We start from the raw sequence: 22006 nt of genomic DNA, 5'->3' as shown, positions 1-22006 counted from the left end.
TCTAAAAAATGTATTGTAGAAACTTAAATATAAATACAAACTAAAAATATAAAAAATAACTACTTACCCGTCCCGGGCTGTCCCCGACGCAAAGGTGCCCATCACGCTCGCTGCGTTGCCGCGAATGCCACGTAGAGTTAGCTTGGTCCAGCACACACGTTATTGCCCACATTAAGGTAGAATGTACATATTTTTGGCACTTTGTCCGTTTCGATATTTAAGATAGTTAATACCTCGACTCACCCTTGACCAAAGAAAGATCCGTTATACCGTAACACTGTTAACTGCAAATTTACACCTTATTACCAACACACAAGGTTTATTTATAATATTTGTTGCATTTATAATCGATGTACAGGATGCATAATTGCATAATTAATTATTGCAGGGCAATGGCCCCTACAGTAGGCGAGTACTATGCTAACAAGAATGTGCTGATCACGGGGGCGACTGGATTCGTCGGGAAGGTCAGTTGTATACTTTTCAGGATACCCTGAAACAATATTACAGATTAATCGTTATAAATAATAACTCCCAACCTTGAGTCCTCAACACCCAACTCCCAACCCCCGACCCCTTAACGCCCAACCCTCGGCCTCTAAACACCCAACACCCAACCCCCTTAACACCCAACCCTCGGCCTCTCAACACCCAACCCTCGGCCTCTCAATTCCCAACCCCCGATTCCTTAACTCCCAACCTTCGACCCTCAACCCCCAACACATCACGATGACAAGCACAATTGGAATGAATGACACATATGTTTAATTTCATAACAAATTCTATAAAACAATAAAAAATAAAGAAAAGACCTCAAATTTTCAAAATATGAGTCTTTTTACTCCCTAAATGAAAAAGCAAATTGTACCATTAGATTCCTTACATATTGAAAAATAGAGAGAGAGAGAGAGAGAGAGAGATAGCTTTTTTTAACACCAAATAAAGTACATTTTACATTAAAGATCAATCATTAAGTCATACAGCGTGGTGCTAAAAGGGGTCACGACTCAGCATAATGTCGCAGTAAAATTACTGCAACGCTGGTTTGCAAGGCAACTGTACACATTGGTTCTGATAACAGCTGTTTATTCAGATCCTGGTGGAAAAACTGCTTCGCTCCTGCCCCGAGCTGAACACCATCTACCTTCTGCTGCGACAGAAGAAGGGAGTGTCCAGCGAGGAACGGCTGCGGGACCTCATCAGCAATAAGGTGAGGCCTGAATCCGCTTGCTAACAATAGGGCGAGGCCTAAGTCCGCTCGGCAGCAATGAGGTGAGGCCGGAGTCTGTTTAAGAAAAAAGAGCAGTGAGAATTTCATAGTAACATTAGTAAAAAAATATTTTCACGTTTCATAAAGAGTTAGTAGATAAATATTCATTATAGCACCAATAATAATACATTTTGCATACATGTAAAACTACAAAGAAATTATAACGGAAAATAGAACCAGGTAACAACAGGCGGTGTTATCGCTAAAAAGCGATCTCTTCCATTCCAGACAACCTATTATTATTTGACTGATGAGTAAAATACCCTATTGAGTGATTTCGTGTCTGATTTTTATGGGGCCAATTCGTTTCGATTTCATTTGCAAAACAAGCCTTTTTAAAGAATAATAATATCAATAAATCGCTCTGATAATTAGCTTAACACATATATACGATATATTTGTATAAGATAAAGTGTTTATTGCTAGGCCTACTTGAATATTTAGAATCTTGAATCTATTGTTGGTATTCAGCTCTTCAATCCCCTGAGAGCCAAACAGCCCGAGGTCTTCACCAAGCTCCGTCTTGTGGCCGGAGACATCCTGGAAGAGGAACTGGGCCTCAGCAATGATGACAGACAGGAGCTGCAGAGGTGCTGCCATGTGGTGTTCCACAGCGCGGCTTGTGTGCGGTACGATAATATGATGATGATGCTGATGATAATGATCATCATCATAATATAACATGATTGTGGCTTCTTCTTTTTAGCTTTTGACTTATGCCAAAGATCCCTATGGGTCGAAGTGTGTCCGCAAGGGCCCCCGAAAACAATATGCGATAGAGAAATATAAACTAAGTAAAGAAAGAGTGGTAACTCAATACATCAGTTTTCTTACAAAAAACGCGAGTTATTTCGTAGTCGACATCTAACGTCAAGTAGTGGAACTATCAGTACCGCTACTTGACACTGGCCCCTATTTCACCATGCCGACATTTGTCAGTGACATATGTCGAGTGACAATTGTCAAGTGACAGGTGACAAGTGACAACTTCGTAAACTGTTTTTGTATAGAAGTGCTTATAAACATGACAGGCATTTAGTTACAATTGTCCATCTTTCATTTAATGACAATGATTTGGTGAAACAAGAGTAGTTTTTATAAGTCGACATATTTGTCAATTTGTCGGTAATTCTTGACATGAGATCGGAGCTGTGTCAGGCTTGGATGACAATTGTAGTGTTTTCGTTGTTAGCAAACCCCGTTATCACTGTTGCAGTTCATTGAAAATAAACGTTGGCAAAACAGTGTACCCTAAATTCGCCTTTAGGGTACAAATAAAAATCGCTTTTAAATTCTACTTAACTAGCATTCAATCATAATTCCATTGTAAATTGTAATTGTTGCCTATAATTCAACATTTAGGATTTGGAATAAGTCTCAGTATAGTTTTCATAATTTAAAAAAATTATAATGCGAAGTTGGGGACCGGTAGCGAAATTAGGTATGTTTAGGTAAGTATTGGTTTTTTAATAATTTACTTGAGCGAAGTTGGGCACTAACAGTAAAGTTAGGGTTTTGGTTAGTTAGAAAATGAATCTCCGCGAAAGCAATAGTGGTGATATTCTTATACAAGGGAATATGGGTCAATTTCACCAAACGAGCATTTTTGTCTAATTCCCATGGAATTTTGAAATACCAACATTACACAAAAAAAAATATGCTGATAATTTGATAAAAAATATAATAAACATTAATTTTCTTATGGGGTAAAAATATTCATAAAACTATAAAAGTTATTTCAATTTAAAATTTTGGTCAGGGCACGGGAATTAGTGTGTCCATGGGAATTAGATTTTACTAGCACGGAAATTAGAACATGGCACAGGAATTGTTTTCTTAGCTTATTTTGGTAGTTAAAACTATTATTTATGTATATTTTAATCTACAATAATATACTTCAACCATACTGAAGCGGCATCGAACATATTTATCTACTTTAATTTTAGTTTCGGACGACAAATCTACGAAAGTATGATACACTAAAAACTACGTATTTGACTAATAGTTTCCTTGATTTTATGGCAACTAATCTCTCTTTCTTAGTAAAATATATATATTTCAAAACAATACTTTGAGTAGTTGCGTAAACATGTCCGCCTTACATACAAAACTATTCATTAAAAAGTGTCATTATGTATCTGCATGTAGATAGGTACAAGGTGTATGATCTGCTTTATGGCCGTATAGGAAATGATACTAAGAAATAAATAGGGGCACAGAGAGAAGAAGTTATTGTGTAAGTTAATCTGAAGAAATCGAATATGCTGCCTTCATAAATTCATAACACAAACAATTGTTTAACCACATATGAGGTAAGGTGGGGTAAGACTATCACCGGGGTAAGACTATCACACACAGACAGACATGACGAATCCATAAGGGTTCCGTTTTTTGCCATTTGGCTACGGAACCCTAATAAGGTATCTAATAGTATTACGGTTTTAATACCCCCCTGGCATTGTCTAAAATAACCGACTTGGTTTCACATTACATCTCAAAACTTTTTTTGTAGTAGAAGAACTGCGTTGCGAGACTTGCATCTTTTTACATGTAATGTTTTTGATAGGATCCCATCTCTTTTTGTAGGCTGTCCTTCTTTTCAGGTAATCATACCCATACCATACTGATACTATGTATACACATATCATAACTATATACATCTTTATTCATACTCACATCGTACATCGTAGTGTACCTTTACTTTCCCTACTAATTGTAAGAACTAAAAGGTAAATTTGTTATCGCATATATTTCTATAGGATTACAAACTTATTTATGCAGTTATTAGATCTTTAGAACGTGACTAATATTGCAGTATTATTAGATTTTTATTGGCTTAAAAAGCTTAAACCTAATTACGTTTCAAATTTGGAACTTGTGGGTATGCTAGAAGTACCTTAGAATAATGATGATCGTGAGTGATTGTGTCAGTGACAAAACTAAGAGATTTTAAAGTGCATTAATTCTTAGATTACATGTTCAAATTAAATGTTATTTTGACCGAGCCACTTTGTTTTGCTCGACTTGGCGGCGGCACTGCCGTGTCCCCAGATCCTTTGTCCTTCCCCGGGCCTCAAACTATCTCCATGCCAAATATCATCAACATGATATTGGTTCAGCGGTTTAAGCGTGACGAGATAACAGACAGACAGACAGAGATACTTTCGCATTTATAATATAGTAAGAATAGGATATATTTAATTTTTCTTGTATTAGAAAAGCTAATTTATAACAACTAATCTATTAAACGAGCTATTCTTGTACATATTTCGGGGATCTCGGAAACGGCTCTAACGATTTCGATGAAATTTTATCATATATGAGGGTTTTCTGGGGTGAAAAATCTATCTAGGTAGGTGTTATCTCTGGAAAAACGCGCATTTTTGAGTTTTTAGGTAGGTAGGTACCTATATGTTTTCCAAGCAAAGCTCGGTCTCCCAGATATTTAAACTTTATACGGCATACGCTGTCAGCTGTCAAATTTACAAAAACAAAACATTGCAAATGTGATTATTTTGTTTCATGTAACCTTAGATACAGGTATTATAATATGTAATAATTCCAGAAATAGTTTTATGTTTATATAATATTTTAATGTTATAATATGATCAATGAATAAGGTAAGGTGGGGCAAGACTAACAGTACAAGGATTCCATACAAGTGATAGTCTTACCCCGGTGTCGTCTTACCCCACCTTACCTTACGTATTAAAATTGCCCGGGTTATTCGGGTCGATCCTGTATGTAAGTACTATAGTACTTATACTAAAAAACTATTCACAGATTTTTGTGCATTCTTTAAGATTTCCTTAAATGTAAAATAGAAAAATATAAGTCGTATTATTATTACATATAATATATATTCAATGCCAATATATATAAGTAATAATAATATGACGTAAACATTGCCAATTAACTTACAGTGCCCCCAATAAAAGATTTGTTGACAATATATGTAATACTTTCTAATTCCCGTGCCACTTAATCAGCTGTTTTAGGTAAATTTGTTATGGGAATTAGGGCACGGAAATTAGAATTCGTAATAAAAAAATTCGCCAAAAATTTAAATCGTGTTTGACCAAACTGTTATGTTATCGCTTACATAAAGATACATAAAGGGCTCCTAAATATGACAATTGCTATTGAAAAGCTATGTGGAAAATAAAATTTATAAGGGGCATCGAAATTAGAAAAAAATTGTCGCCCACCCGGATTCCGAAATACTTACGCGATTTGCTCGAACACGCCGCGGCTTGACTTACATCCGCTTGCTTTGAGAGACAGCCGAATACTGCCAGTACAGGTGAGGCGGGATACGAGGCGGTTCAAATACAAACGTCGGCTGTCAGAGCCCTTTGAGTTTTGCCGACGAAATTTTACTCGCGCGCTCGGACAAAATTTAAACATCGATCACGAGTTATTTACCACAATGAAGTTAATAGTATATGTGCTCAGTGATAGTAAATATCATCTAGTTTAAGTATTTGACACTAAATTAGTGATACTAATGTAGAATTTTTCGTAGGATTTTTCATTATGCTCAAAAGTAGATTCCGGACAGGGCACGGGAGTAGTAATTTGAGCCTTTAGGTATTTTTATGTGTACTCTAAAAACCAACTAATCAGTGAATTCATATGGAACTCGGTGTGAAAGTGTGACTTCTTTATGTAAAAAAAAATTCGTAAGTATTGTCTGATGCTAACCCGCGATTTTCATTACGGACAGAAAAAAAATCGTGTTCAGAAATTGACCCATATATAAAGTACGAATAAATTCTTACTTTGACGTCACTGACTTTGCAATTGCAGAAAAAATTACTTAAAACAAACAAAAAAATAATGCTTTGACGCCTTGTCAACAAATAATGTAGGTATACGCTACATTAGATGGGGTCGGGACCAAGGACCGGAAAACCCCTCTTTACGCTTAATCCTATCCATTCGGTAACCCAATCAATTCGGTTACCTTATCATTCGGTAACCCTATCATACTGTTACCTGATTGTAACGGTAAGCTTATTGAAACGGTAACCTTAACCGTTAACCGAGTTAATCTCAAAACCCCATCGCGTTAGGGTTTTTGTTAGGGGTTTTTAACCGGTTTTTATTCAGTTATGGTAACCTTTATTATCGGTTGCTTATTGGTTTGCTACATTCGTATTTAGTGATGTGCCGTCAGTCAAATACTAAGAAAAATTGTTAATAATAAATTAACTACATATTTTATAATAGTTTATTTTGTTATTTTTGTCAATTTTCTTAATTTTGCTTATTTTAATGTTTTTGTTTATTTTACTTATTTTGTTTATTTTTTTATTTTGTTTATTTTACTTATTTCATTTATTTTATTTGTTATTAATTTTGTTAATTTTATTAATTTTATTTATTGTATTTATTGTATATATTGTATTTATTGTATTAATTTTAGTTTATTTACTTTATTTATTTTATTTATTTTATTTACTTTATTTACTTTATTTACTTTATATACTTTATTTACTTTATTTACTTTATTTACTTTATTTACTTTATTTACTTTATTTACTTTATTTACTTTATTTACTTTATTTACTTTATTTACTTTATTTACTTTATTTACTTTATTTACTTTATTTACTTTATTTACTTTATTTACTTTATTTACTTTATTTACTTTATTTACTTTATTTACTTTATTTACTTTATTTACTTTATTTACTTTATTTACTTTATTTACTTTATTTACTTTATTTACTTTATTTACTTTATTTACTTTATTTACTTTATTTACTTTATTTACTTTATTTACTTTATTTACTTTATTTATTTTATTTATTTTATTTATTTTATTTATTTTATTTATTTTATTTATTTTATTTATTTTATTTATTTTATTTATTTTATTTATTTTATTTGTTTTATTTGTTTTATTTGTTTTATTTGTTTTATTTGTTTTATTTGTTTTATTTGTTTTATTTGTTTTATTTGTTTTATTTGTTTTATTTGTTTTATTTGTTTTATTTGTTTTATTTGTTTTATTTGTTTTATTTGTTTTATTTGTTTTATTTGTTTTATTTGTTTTATTTGTTTTATTTGTTTTATTTGTTTTATTTGTTTTATTTGTTTTATTTGTTTTATTTGTTTTATTTGTTTTATTTGTTTTATTTATTTTATTTATTTTATTTATTTTATTTATTTTATTTATTTTATTTATTTTATTTATTTTATTTATTTTATTTATTTTATTTATTTTATTTATTTTATTTATTTTATTTATTTTATTTATTTTATTTATTTTATTTATTTTATTTATTTTATTTATTTTATTTATTTTATTTATTTTATTTATTTTATTTATTTTATTTATTTTATTTATTTTATTTATTTTATTTATTTTATTTATTTTATTTATTTTATTTATTTTATTTATTTTATTTATTTTATTTATTTTATTTATTTTATTTATTTTATTTATTTTATTTATTTTATTTATTTTATTTATTTTATTTATTTTATTTATTTTATTTATTTTATTTATTTTATTTATTTTATTTATTTTATTTATTTTATTTATTTTATTTATTTTATTTATTTTATTTATTTTATTTATTTTATTTATTTTATTTATTTTATTTATTTTATTTATTTTATTTATTTTTTAATTTTATTAATTTTGTTTATTAAACATAACCTAACCATTGTTCATTAATTTTTGTCATAAGCATTTATTTATTTAATTTTATTGTTAAACATTTTTTTACTCTATTAAACATTTAGAAGACCTGACGTATTTTCCTTTAGGTATATAGTTAAATGTTCCCAAGTTTTAATTCAGGCGTTCTGGGGTTTCTGGCTTATATTGATATAGCTTGCATTTTTATACTACATACATTACTACTTAATTCCTTTTACTCTTTCGGGTTTAAAAAAATCCCGTGAATTGGAGAAGAAAGTTTTGTTGGAATGTAAAAAGCATACTAAGTCTCAAGTCTCAGAGTTGGACTAAAAATAACTTGAATAAGAAGAAGAATAAGAACATACATTTTATTCTTATTCCAATCGATTTGAATAAGAATAATTCTTACACTCGTTATTTTAGAATAAAATAAAAGTTAATAAATCATGTCACTTTTATTTTATTAAATGAAAAATAAAAAACGGAATATTTATTCCAGGTGTAGGATTATTCTAAATAACGTTTTATTCAATTAGAATGTTAACTATAGATAGATAGTAAAATGAATGTTCGGTATTAAAACCTTCTCCGTTTAGTTAAATTGATTTTATACATTTAAAACATTGACATATTAAAAGAGTGTGACTTTTCTATTTAGATTTCCACCAAAAACATGTATTCTTTATTAATAAATAAGAAACAACGATGATACGTGTTTAAATATACAATACATAATCCACTTCAATTTCACCCCTCTTTTCAATGGTCGGATTGATTTGAATTTTTTTTTAGCGTAAAAGATTTTATTGTGATAGATAGGTACATTTTTTGAAGTCTTCGAAACGGTGATGATAATTTTATAATGAAGCTACATATAAAGTAAACTGCGAAATTATAATTATGATGGTTCAATGTATATTTCTTTGCGTATTAAGTATGTATGTATTTTGTTTATGATTCCTATCAGCCTTGAGGTCATACGTGTGCTATCTCTTTCACACCTACGGAAAGTGAATGAGATAGTAAATTACTGCAGGTAAGAAAAGAGTCCTACGCTTATCACTAGATTTGCAGAAAGTTGCAGGCGTGTTTCCACTTGAGACCGTCATTTATTACTCATTGGTAATAACAATAGGATTAAGTCGTGGCGTGGTGAATTCTTTGTCAGCATTTGCTAAACACGTGCGGCAAGCGTTGTGTCAAACGATATTAATATCTGTTAATTTCCGTCTAAATAATAAATGCAAATTTTAAATATCAGAAGAACTTTTAAAAACACCATAAGTCTTGGTAGTAACTCGGACACTGAAACCACATACTAAACATAATTCGAAAACAGAAAATAAACATGAGTATTTTCCCCATTTGTTCCTGCCCAACGTGACCGCCGCGATACATGAGGCGGGGACATATGGGAATGATTTAAATGAAGCGCCTATTCCCATCTGTGCCCGGCGGGGAGAAATAGGAATACACCATATCGAGCCATTCCTTATCCTACCTTTAAAAACATCTTTCTTAGGGTTCCGTACCCAAAGGGTATAAACGGGACCCTATTACTAAGACTCCGCTGTCCATCTGTCTGTCACCAGGCTGTATCTCATGAACCATGATAGCTAGGCAGTTGAAATTTTCACAAATAATGAATTTCTATTGTTGCTATTACAACAAATACTAAAAACAGCATATAATAAATATCTAAGTGGGGCTCCCATACAACAAACGTTATTTTTTTGTTGGTTTTTGCGTAATGGTGCGGAACCCTTCCTGCGCTAGTCAGACTCGCACATGGCCGGTTTTTTTTATTCATAGCAGCTGAATTGTACCTGATGATTTAGATCACATTAAAAGAAATACGGGTATCGTCCAATACCAAGACTATGCGGCAGTAAATTAAATTTGTAAGATTTTATTGCATAAAATCAGGTATAAATTAGACAAGAAACATAGTAGTTTCTTGTCTAATTTACTTCTATCTATACGTAACGCCTATACGGCACCCAGACTGCATGTTTAATCTAGGAATATTATTTAGAATATAAAATCATGATCTTGGGGCACGGCAGTGCCCCCGCCAAGTCGAGCGCGAAGCAAACACTGCCGTACCATCCTTTACTGGAACCATTTCGCCGCATTTTCAGGCCCCTATTTGAGAACCTCTGGATAAGACCAGAACGCAGAAATTTTCGTCATCCAGTAAGTTATAATCACATACTTAAAATCCAATTTCAAGTCTGTAGGTCATTTAGTTCCGAAGTTAAGCGAAAGCAAAGTTTCGCATTTATGACACTCATTCACTCATGATCATCAGAATAGAACTAGTACTTCCCATAAACTCAGAGAGCTGAAATTTGGTACAGAGTTAGGGTTTAATGGCCACATAAAGGGTACACCTAAAAATATTGCAATATCACTCACGTTTTAAAGATCTAAGAACTGCATAAGTAAGTTTGTAATCCCATATAAATATATGATATTACAAATTTACTGTTGCAGTTCATAAATGAAGATATATTTAGTTATGATATGTGTATACATAGTATGGGTATGAGTACCCGAAAAGAAGGACTGCCTACAAAAAGAGATGAGATCCCTTAAAAAACATTACATGTAAAAAGGTGCAAGTCTCGCAACGCTTTTACTACAAAAAAGTTTTGAGATGTAATGTGAAACCAAGTCGGTTATTTCAATCAGTGCCAGGGGGTATTAAAACCGTATCAATAAGATATCTTTAATTTGTAATACATATAATGACTTGGCAATCGCACATAATGCTTTACTCGTACCGTACTCGTAAATATGTGTAATGCTCAAACTGCAATTAGCGCTAGCGTTATGTTCAATTAGAATTATTTTAATAGGTGACGATGATCCTTTTGCCATTATGCAGCCGTGCGATGGCCAAGTCATTATACGTATTACAAATTAAAGATATCATATTGATACGGTTTTAACACCCCCTGGCACTGATTAAAATAACCGACTTGGTTTCACATTACGTCTCAAAACTTTTTTGTAGTAAAAGCGTTGCGAGACTTGCACCTTTTTACATGTAATGTTTTTGATGGGATTACATTTATTTGATTAAGAATTATTCTTATTCAATTTTTTCACATACTAATTATTTCCGATCAAATTTATTTAAATACTTTTGACGGGAATAAAATCAACATGATTTTATTCTTAGGAATTCTTATTTAAATAATGATTTTATTCTTGAATGACCAACACTGCTTACTAAGTATGTATGTATCTATTTAATTTAAACAAAACTATTTCACCTAGCAATGTTATAGATACCCAATAAATATAATGAATTCTGGTATTAATGAAAGATTTGAAGTATTAAAATAAGTTTATTTATCACTGCTATAGATATATATTTTCTGATCGCTGCATTAAGCGGTACAAGGTAAATTACGGCTTTTAGCTCATACAAACTCACCGCATATGAAAACATTTTAAACTAAAGTCTATTTTTTTATTCGGTAGACTAAAATGACATTTCATAGTATGAATGAACATCATGTGTCATTTCATTTCATACTGTGAAATGTCATTTTAGTCTACCGGATAAAGAATAGACTTTAATTGCTTATTATAAAATAAGCTCGTAATAACTAGTACATATGTCATTTGTTAACAATGGTAAAATATCTACCACAATCCACTAGCGCATGTATCTTTATCACAAAGTGATTTTTTTTAATCACTCTATCTCTATTCTCTGGAATCTAAAGATAAATTATACCTAACTATGTACCAGTAAAATTACTAGTTAGGTAAAAATTTTTCTTTAAATCAGTCTTTAATCTGTAGGTACATACCAAGTGTGAACCCGAAAATAAAAATAATAATCTAAGTAGCATAAAATATAACTATGTAAATAATAGCAGATATTACTAGGATAGGATGTTGTTTACTTGCAACCCCTTTTCTAAACATTTCTAAACTAGAATTGCTCCGAAACACAACAATAGGAACACACAGGTATAAAGATAAACAAAGGAATAACCACGCTGCCTGCGGCTGTCGCTCCAAAATAATACTGTAATCGCTCACTTATGTTTTCAACTTTAGCTTAAGGACTCAAAGTGCAATATTGTTTGAATTGACAATAAGCGAAGTTACCGGCAAAAAAACTTGTTTGTGCTGGAGGCTTCATAGACCGCCCATGCCAACCACGGTTATTCAATAATGAGTTGAATTTAAGTCTGCGTAAAGATTACAATCGTTTGAACTGGTTCAAAACCTTATTATGAGGTAACAGAATCGACTGGGTTTTTATTTCGGTTACCGGTAACAGGGGTTAACTCGATCTGATACGGTTACCGAATCAAAGTGTTACCTTATCAGACGGTTACCGTTATGGTAGGGGTTTTTATAACCACTTCTAAAATAACCCTATGAAAAACCCCGGTTAAGGTAACCGGTTCCGGTCCCTGGTCGGGACACACATGGGATCTCAATCAATATCATGTTAGTGATGACAACACGGCACATCGAAAGCAATTAACGATCTCTTGTGAAGAATTGACAAATATTGTCGACTTATTGTAAACATTACCCTTGTTTCACAAAATAATTGTCATTAAATTTAAGATGGACAATTGTACCAAACTACCTGTCATGTTTATATGAAGTTCTATACAAGACAATTTACGAAATTGTCATCTGTCACCTGTCACTTGACAATTGTCACTCGACATATGTCACTGACAAATGTCGGCGTGGTGAAACAAAGGTCTGTCATTTTTTTAACAATTGTCGTACCTGTCAGCTTGGTGAAATAGGGGCCAGATATCACAAGTGTCGCTACTGACGAAAAATGTACCACTAAAACAATTAACAACTAACATTATAAGCAGAAGGAGTTGAAAATAGAGTTCCGGTTAATCCGTTTAATATTAGCTAAAAATTATCGAGCATTAGATTCTTTGTTTGCCGCTACATCTATTGCCAACTAGCAGATAAAATAATGTCCGCTACTTGACGTTAGATGTCGACTACGAAATAACTCGCGTTTTGGTAAGAAAACTGATGTATGGAGTTACCACTCTTTCTTTACTTATATTTCTTTATGCCTATAACACATTACATCTGGCTTTTTGTAACGTTGACCTGGCTAACATTGAGCTGACCTAGCGGTTTCTACCCCGATTGCATCTACCCCCGTCATAGAGAAATAAGTAAGACAAGAGTGCTCACTCCATACATCAGTTCAGACTATTAATTTCAGTGTCTACATCTAGCATCGAGTAGCGGAACTATCAGTACTGCTACATCTATTGTCAAGTAGCAGTACTGATAGTTCCGCTACTCGATGCTAGATGCTAATAGTCTTTTTGGTACTAAAACTGATGTATGGAGTGAGCACTCTATCCCCGTTGACCTTAACATTCTGTTTCAGTTTTGACCAAAAACTCAAAGATGCCGTAAACTTGAACACAACCGGCACATTGCGTGTCTTGAAACTAGCTGAAAAAATGGAGAATTTGGAGGTAAAGTATTTACTTTTGCTATTTTCAGTCAGTCTATCTATTTCAGTTTATATAGTTTTTTTTTTCATACATATTTTTTTCTTCTGCCAAACTGTCAGTTTGTCAAAGTACTGTCTCATTTGAAACATAGACAGAGAGAATGATACTATCTTTGTCTTACACTAGTACTATCACCCAAAAGTAAACAGGATGAGTATAGTTTTCCTGATTCTTACTGACTGACAAATTGGTTTGACCAACTATATTATTTTATTTAAGGTATTAGTCCACATCTCGACCGCCTACTGCCGTTGCGAGCTGGACGTACTGGAAGAAAAGCTCTACCCCGCCGTCCATAAGCCCGCCTGGATCATGGACATAGTGGACTGGATGGATGACAGCATGCTGGACTATTTGGAACCCAAGTATATGGCTTTTAGTTTCAGCGCCATCTGCTGTAAAATGATGACAATAATAGGCTCCTTGGTCATAGAGAAAAAAATACATAAATTGCTCACTCCATACATCAGTTTTAGTACTAAAAAGACTATTAGCATCTAGCATCGAGTAGCGGAACTATCAGTACTGCTACTTGACAATAGATGTAGCACCGACTGGAAAGTCTTATGCTGTTGAGATAAGACTTTCCGGTCGGTGCTACATCTATTGTCAAGTAGCAGTACTGATAGTTCCGCTACTCGATGCTAGATGTAGACACTGAAATTAATAGTCTAACTGATTTATGGAGTGAGCACTCTTGTCTTACTATATTCCTCTATGCCTTTGTTGACCTACCCTTTAAAACCATAGAGAAATATAAGTAAAGAAAGAGTGGTAACTCCATACATCAGTTTTCTTACTAAAACCATTATTTGAGTAAATATACTTTTATTTCTTTCCACAGACTGATCGCCCCCGAGCCCAACACATACGCATATACTAAGGCCATAACTGAAGACATGGTCGCAGAGTACGGCAAGAAATTCCCTGTCGCCATCGCGAGGCCTTCTATTGGTAACGCCATCTATTATATAGTGACAAAAACTGGTTGCTTAGATAACAGTGCCATCTTAATTTCCGTCTGACTCAATGCCACTGTCCTGGGGCGAAAAAATCCCAGCGTTCTATTGGTATATATATTGTCTTGACACTACACAAGGCTGTTGATAACGCTATCTTTTAAACTACGAAAGAAAAGTTACCTATGCCTACAGTGCTGATGGGATCTAACAAGTGTCTTCCAAAGATTTAACTGTGTGATAATTTCAGTGGTGGCATCCCTGAAGGAGCCGATTCCCGGCTGGGTGGACAACCTAAATGGGCCCACGGGCTTGATCATTGGCAGTGGGAAAGGTGAGTCTAGAACTTTGCACTTTTATCTAGGATTAGCAATGTGCATGCAGAACATTCTCAAAATTGGCGGAAATTGCTAGAAACTTTCATCAATGGGGAGACACACCTGACTTCGGGCAAACTCGGCTTCGTTCGATTAAATTTAGCGTTATTTTCTATCTGTCCAGGCGTTATCCGCACGATGCACTGTGAACCTTCCTACCTAGCCGACGCCATGCCGGTCGACGTGGTCGTCAACGCATGCATCCTTCTAGCTTTCGCTACTGCCATTGAGAGGTAAGATAAACTGAAATAGATCATCATCTTCCTCGCGTTGTCTGCGCGCTTTGCACGGCTATTGGAAGCCTGGGGTCCGCCTGGCAACTAATGCCAGGAATTGGCGTGGTTTTTACGACTACCATCTGCCTTCCACTCTAGGAAACTAGGCCTTATTGGGATTACTCCGGTTTCCTCGCGACGTTTTCCTTCGCCGAAAAGTGACTGGTAAATATCAAATGAAACTGAAATAGATGTACTATTAAGAATATACTTGATATACTATTAAGAAAAAGCTCGAATGGCAGAGGCCGGAATCGAAACCGCGTATTGACCTGCCAGCTCCTATCTGTCCCGCTCGCACAGTGGCATTGAGAGCCGGTATCATAGACAAGACAGCAATATACTTACGCGCGTGCGATAGAGAAAGGAAAGGTAGGGTCAATGTACAATAAAATTCTTCGTGCTAAGCGTCCTTCCTTTTACCAGGCGTGGCTCACTCCGCGAATTCGTCGCGTCGCTACAAGTACCTGCAAGTACATGCGGCCGACACCAATTTTGGTGTCTAGCCATAGTAGTTGCCGCGCACCGCTACGGAACGGACGCCTGCTAACGCTTGCGCCACCTAGCGGTCATATCTGTCGTAATTGACGCGTTTTGTTAGAGAGTGAATCTTCTGTACCTAGTACAATTATTTATTCTGTGGCTTAGCATCCTTACCTTTACTGCTATTACCAACTGCTTATATTAGTAGATTTTTTAGATAAGTCAATTTACGATAGATGGCGTTGTTGTTGACAGACCACAAGAGGCCAAGTTTTTCAACGTCACGATGTCCGGTGCGCTGCGCTGTACGTGGGGGGAGATGATACGGCTAGGTACGTATAAATAGGCCCAATGATTGACACTGAACCACCATTTTTATGAAAGCACAGCTGGTTTAAATTTCCCCCTTATATTAGGCATAGAGAAATAAGTAAGCATAGAGTGTTCACTCTATACATCAGTTACCAAAACGCTTATTATTTTCTTAGTCGACTCGACATCTAGCGTCAAATGGCGGATTTATCAGTACCGCTACTTGACACTAGATGTCATGAGTGTCGTGACTGACGAAAAGTGTATTGCTCAACAATTTACAACTAATATTACAAGCGGAAGGAGTTGAAAATAGAGTTTTGGTTAATCCGGTTATATTATTAGTTGAAAATTGTTGAGTATTAGACTTTTCGTTCGTCGCGACATCTATTGTCAACATATTGTCAAGTAGCAGTACTGATAAATCCGTTAGTTGACGCTAGATGTCGACTACCAAAATAATAAGCGTTTTGGTAACAAAAGTAACAAAACTGGTGCACTCAATGCTTAGGTAGGTACTTATTTCTCTATGGAATAGGATAGCTTAGCTTAGGTAATCTCCTACTCATTTAATGTACTAGTATTGATATGATCTTTCTTTTTACCAAAGAGAATATATTTTATAGAGAGTTACAGTCTGGCTAATGAAAGTTGAACCTGAGATAACGCGGGAATTTCAATAAAAACCGCACCTGGCAATAATTATTACTATGAAATTAAATGACAGCTTGAAACTGACAGCTTATTTGATAGGAAAAAAGTTTTAAATAAATCTCAGGCTCAACTTTCATTAGCCAGACTTTACTGTCATGGTAAAATATTTATGTAGCCACAGAAAATTTACCGCTATCTTTTGACCGAAGATTAAAACTGTTAGAACGCCAATTGACTTCGATCCTTATTCTTTCACTGATATCTGTTACTTGGTAAATATTGAAATAAACGCCATCTAGCCGAGCATAGGCCAAAGGTGCAGCATGGCGCCATCGTTCGAAAAGATTGCACAATTTACCATGACAGTAACTCTCTATAAAATCTTTTCTCTTTCTTTATACTAAACGATGTGGGTTAATTTATTCCAGGGGAGTATTGGGTGAACATGTTCCCCCCGACCATGGCGCTCTGGTACCCGGGGGGCTCCATCAAGTCCTACTGGCTCTGGCACCAGTTCTGCCTGGTCACCACACAGCTGATACCGGCTTATCTCATCGATGTACTACTCTTTCTACTGGGGAAGAAGACTTTGTAAGTACTGATGTAATAATGTTTTGAAAAGATGTGTCCGGGTTTGTTGCCGGTCCCATATTGGAATGCCCTCCTCCAATTGAGGGGGGATTTAAATCTTCTCGAGACAGAGGTGTAGAGTTGGAGCCGGTGTAGCTTTATTTGACGTTCATAAGCGCATTGTAATATACAGGGTGTCCCAAGAAGTAGTGATATACTGAAGCTGGGAGGTAGAGGACCTAGAGGGCTATCTGAATCACCCCCATGTATGTTCCGCGATTTTTCGTATTTTCGGAGTTATGATTTTTTTTAATTTTTCACCTATCGCCGAGTACGATGAGATTTTTATTTATGGTGACGTGAATTATTGCGGTAGATGCTTGATTTTTTTTGTGTGCTACGCTGATAGATAGGCCAATTCAGTATGGTAACATTTACTATCGTTAGATCTTTTAATGGAATAAAAAAAAAATTAATGCCAAGAAAGATAAAATTACCCAGTATGTTCACAACTTCAAGGGCGCTTAGAAAAATAAAACATACTGGGTAATTTTATCTTTCTTGGCATTATTTTTTTTTAATTCCATTCAGAGATCTAACGATAGTAAATGTTACCATACTGAATTGGCCTATCTATCAGCTTAGCACACAAAAAAAATCAAGCATCTACCGCAATAATTCACGTCACCATAAATAAAAATCTCATCGTACTCGGCGATAGTTGAAAAATTAAAAAAAATCATAACTCCGAAAATACGAAAAATCGCGGAACATACATGGGGGTGATTCAGATAGCCCTCTAGGTCCTCTAACTCCCAGCTTCAGTATATCACTACTTCTTGGGACACCCTGTATATGCCTACTTGAATAAACTATCTTTTATCTTATCTTTATCTTTATCTTCAGGGTCACGACTCTGTCGCAGCCATCTGGTTAAATTAGCCAGCTAATTAGTCGCCTAGGGCATTCATTAAACGCCGACATCCAATTTGATGCCTAGGCCTATTGTTAATTGTTGAAAGTCAGCCCTTTTAAGCGACTGATTCACTCAACCAAGCGATTAAAATGTAACATAAAATTAAAGCCGTGTGTCTAATTATTTTATTTCCGTTCACTGCTAATTACCTATTGTTATATGGAGAGTGGATAATATATACCTTTTATTTTATTTCCGCAGTATGGTGAAAGTCCAGGAGCGAATCAGCCACGGGCTGGACGTGCTTCAATACTACACGACCAAGGAATGGTATTTCAAGAACACTAACTTCATTGCTCTTCGTTCTAAGGTAAGGTTAGGTGGGGTAAGAGAAACTATGGGGCAAATGTAAAGAACTCTAATGTCAAAATTCCGCTGTCATTGCATTATTGGTTGTTGTGTATAAGCATGTATACATAGAGAAATATAAGTAAAGAAAGAGTGGTAACTCCATAGTAGGTACATCACTTTTCTTACCAAAACGCGAGTTATTTCGAAGTCGACATCTAGCGTCACGGAATTTATCAGTACTGCTACTTGACAATAGATGGTGCGACGAACGAAAACTCTAATGCTCAACAATTTTCAGCTAATATTATAACCGGATTAACCGGAACTCTATTTTCATCTCCTTCTGCTTGTAATATTAGTTGTAAATAATGTAAATTTTTGTTCAATACAATTTTCGTGAGTCACGACATTCGAGCTGTGTTGTGAATAACGCTTATTTTTAGGCTTAAAGACTCGAGCCATCAAGACTCGTAAGTCTTGAAGACTCGACTATATTAGAGAATTGTATGTATTTATTTTACGCGTATGGATGTCAGAAATCGTCTTTGCCGCCTTTGAGGCGTTAAGCCTCGAGAATCTTAAGGGTTTGAGTCTTTAAGCCTCGAAATGAGCGTTATTCACAACACTACATTCGAGACATCTAGTATCAAGTAGCGGTACTGATAATTCCGCTATTCGATGCTAGATGTCGACCACGAAAATAATAGGCGTTTTGGTACCCAAACTGATGTATGGACTGTATGGAGTGATCACTCTATGCTTATTATATTTATCTATGCCTCAGCCCTGATGCCGATACCTTTAGTACTATTATCTTTTCTGTGGTTAGGTGTGGTATGTCTATTATTGTCTATACATCAAAATTAAATTTCCTAGTTCATGATAAATATCACCGACGATAAAAGGTATAGCAGCGTCTTCTTGATATAAAACTCATCTAAAAACAATCAGAAGTCATTAATAATAAACCGCCACTAAATCGGTCAATCCATCCATATGATGTACATTAGGCGAGATAATTTTGTGTAGGTATTAGGTAGGTATAGAAAATGGGGACTATTTTTGTATGACGAAGCGGTCGTCCAGGTCCACTATCGTCTTAATTTAGTTATAGACTTTGACTTTGAATTAAATCTAGATATAGCATAAAAACACAAATTAACATTTTAAACTCTCGCGTTATGTACACATATTTAATTACACAAACAAGTCAAATGCGATATAGTTTCATAAACTATAAAATATACTTACCTACAAAAATCTAAAAGAGAATACCCCTTCTAACAAATAGAAATTTATGAAACTGTACAGGTGTCAGAGGCCGACAACGAAACGTTCTTCACCGACGTGAGCAAGGTGGACGTGAACGACTACCTGAAAAACTACATGATCGGAGCCAGGGAGTACTGCTGCAAGGAGGACCCGAGCAACCTGGAGCGGGCCAGGAAACTGCATAATATGTACGTGTAATGTACGACTAATTGATACGCCATCTGTTGATCATATGTATAGGTCAACCAGGATCTATTGAGGGTGCGCCATGTTGCGGAATTTCACTGGAACTAATTTTTTCATACTACACTGAATTGTCACTCTATACATGAGAATAACAGCGCCCTCTTGACAATTATAATATATTACTGGTCAGGCTATAGAAACTAAGTAATATTTAATCAGTTTATTGTACTTGAATACTAGATGGCGCCTTTGGTACCCTAAGTTCTCTTGTACACTCTGTAATGTTTGTGTCTGGCTGTCTATAGCTTAACCGATTTAGTTGAAATTTGGTATGGATAGAAGATAGTATGAGACCCAGGGAAGGACATAGGGTAGTTTTTATCCCAGAAATCGTCCTTAAAGGGGGTGAAAAGGGGGGTGGAAGTTTGTATGGAAAATCGATAAAAGCAGATTGGATAAAAAGTAAGCTACCAAAATTGCTAACTCCACGAAGACGAAGTCGCGGGCAAAAGCTAGTTAAGGTATAAAAATTACCTGTCTCGGACGAGGCTCGAACTCGCGACACTGGATCACTAGTCCATGCTCTGCCAACTGAGCAACCGAGACCTCACTCGAGGACAGCGAAATAATTTAATATGTTCTTTTATATACGTATTTAATTACAATACATATATTATTTACTTTTTTGTGTGTTTCCACAGACGGTACTACGTAGACCGCGTGACTCGCTGCATACTGATCTTCCTCCTCTGCTGGTTCCTCTACAGCTACGCGCATGTGTTCACCGCGGCCATCGAATACCTCGACGTTTCATTGAAAAATATATCTCCCTATTAATGCTTAGGTTATACTTAATAGCTATCATAACGATTGGAATGCCTTGGTGTTACGTTAGCACTAAAGTAAGAACGCAAAGCACCATAGATAAATATAAGTAAAAGAAAGAGCGGTAACTCCATACATCAGTTTTCTTACCAAAACGCGAGTTATTTCGTAGTCGACATCTAACGTCAATTAGCGGATATTAGTTCTGCTAGTTGACAATACATGTCGCGGCAAAGTAAAACTTTAATGCTCAACAATTTTCAGCTAATTTTATAACTGGATGCACCGGAAGTCTATTTTCAACTCCTTCTGCTTATAATATTACTTGTAAATTGTTTTAGTAGTACATTTTTCGTCAATAGCGACACTTGTGATATCTTGCGGTGCTGATAGTTCCAATACTAGACGTTAGATGTCGACTACGAAATAACTCGCGATTTGGTAAGAAAACTGATGTATCGAGTTACCACTCTTTCTTTACTTATATTTCTCTATGCACGTAAAGTCCGTCAACCAAATCTTGTCAGTAGCAATGTAAAGCAAACTAAAGTAGGGCAACACTCAAAGAGCAGTATTGCGCTAAGAAAAGCAGCAATGTACATCGAACCAACAGTTTTTTTTTCCGCTGAGCGCGCCCTGCCTACGTCAGTTCAAATTGTCACTCACGGTTTATTGAAAAAAATTGAAACATGGACGGACAATTTAAAAGCGATGTTAAAACAATGTTAATCAAAATGATTAACAAATTTGAAGATATCAAAAACAACTCCCTACCGTAGTGCTTATATTCTCTTTGTTCCCTATCTATGTCTTCTAAGTTTACTAAAATAAAATCATATCAAAATGCAGATAATTAGATAGTGCATATATTTGTTATTTACAATATAATATGCCACTTGTTAATGTAAATTAGTGTACTGTTCTGGATGAATATGACATACCTGTGTAATTTTTTTGATTGGTATATATTGTACAATATACATATTAAAAATAAAACAACTGATATATGGGTGTTTATTTAATTTAAAGGTAAATAAGATAAGGGTCACTTTTCGACTTGGTTGCGTTGTACACGTACATAAACCGCCATAGGTAAGTATTGTCTGAAAAGATACTACCTACTACGAACGCCTTATATTGGGCAAGATTTAATCCTGCAACAAACATGTATGGATTAGGTAGATATTGCGAAAGAACGGCGATATAATCAAGGCTCTTCTTAATACTGTTTAAAAGGTTTACCTTTGTAAATAGTCACAACTGATTGCTGAAAATATTAGAACACTTAGAAATATTAGAAAATATTATATGGACGGTTTCCAGGACACAATTTATGGTCTTGTTGGATAGATTTAGGCATA

General features: G+C 34.6%; 1 protein-coding gene across 1 annotated transcript; it reads left to right on the top strand.

Moving 5' to 3' along the window:
• The first annotated feature begins 380 nt into the window (after positions 1–380).
• LOC134660563 (putative fatty acyl-CoA reductase CG5065) lies at positions 381–20664 on the top strand. The gene is made up of 13 exons (XM_063516335.1): positions 381–467; positions 1094–1210; positions 1742–1899; positions 13336–13426; positions 13685–13830; positions 14310–14419; positions 14675–14758; positions 14926–15034; positions 15815–15891; positions 16954–17116; positions 18273–18381; positions 19674–19822; positions 20522–20664. The coding sequence occupies exons 1-13, from the start codon at positions 393–395 to the stop codon at positions 20655–20657; spliced, it is 1524 nt and encodes a 507-aa protein (XP_063372405.1). The 5' UTR covers positions 381–392; the 3' UTR covers positions 20658–20664.
• The last annotated feature ends 1342 nt before the right edge of the window (positions 20665–22006 follow it).

This window comes from Cydia amplana, chromosome 27, assembly GCF_948474715.1.
Source record: "Cydia amplana chromosome 27, ilCydAmpl1.1, whole genome shotgun sequence".
Classification (NCBI taxonomy): Eukaryota; Metazoa; Arthropoda; class Insecta; order Lepidoptera; family Tortricidae; genus Cydia; species Cydia amplana.
Note: the sequence above shows the minus strand (reverse complement) of the source record. Positions and strands in the feature narration are given on the sequence as shown.

Bases quoted from the DNA above. Each gene is read 5' to 3' on its own strand.
- LOC134660563 (XM_063516335.1), top strand. From the start codon at position 393: ATGGCCCCTACAGTAGGCGAGTACTATGCTAACAAGAATGTGCTGATC. The intron at 13,831-14,309 runs GTATATGGCTTT...TTCTTTCCACAG, and splicing joins CTGGACTATTTGGAACCCAA to ACTGATCGCCCCCGAGCCCA. The intron at 17,117-18,272 runs GTAAGTACTGAT...TTATTTCCGCAG, and splicing joins CTACTGGGGAAGAAGACTTT to TATGGTGAAAGTCCAGGAGC.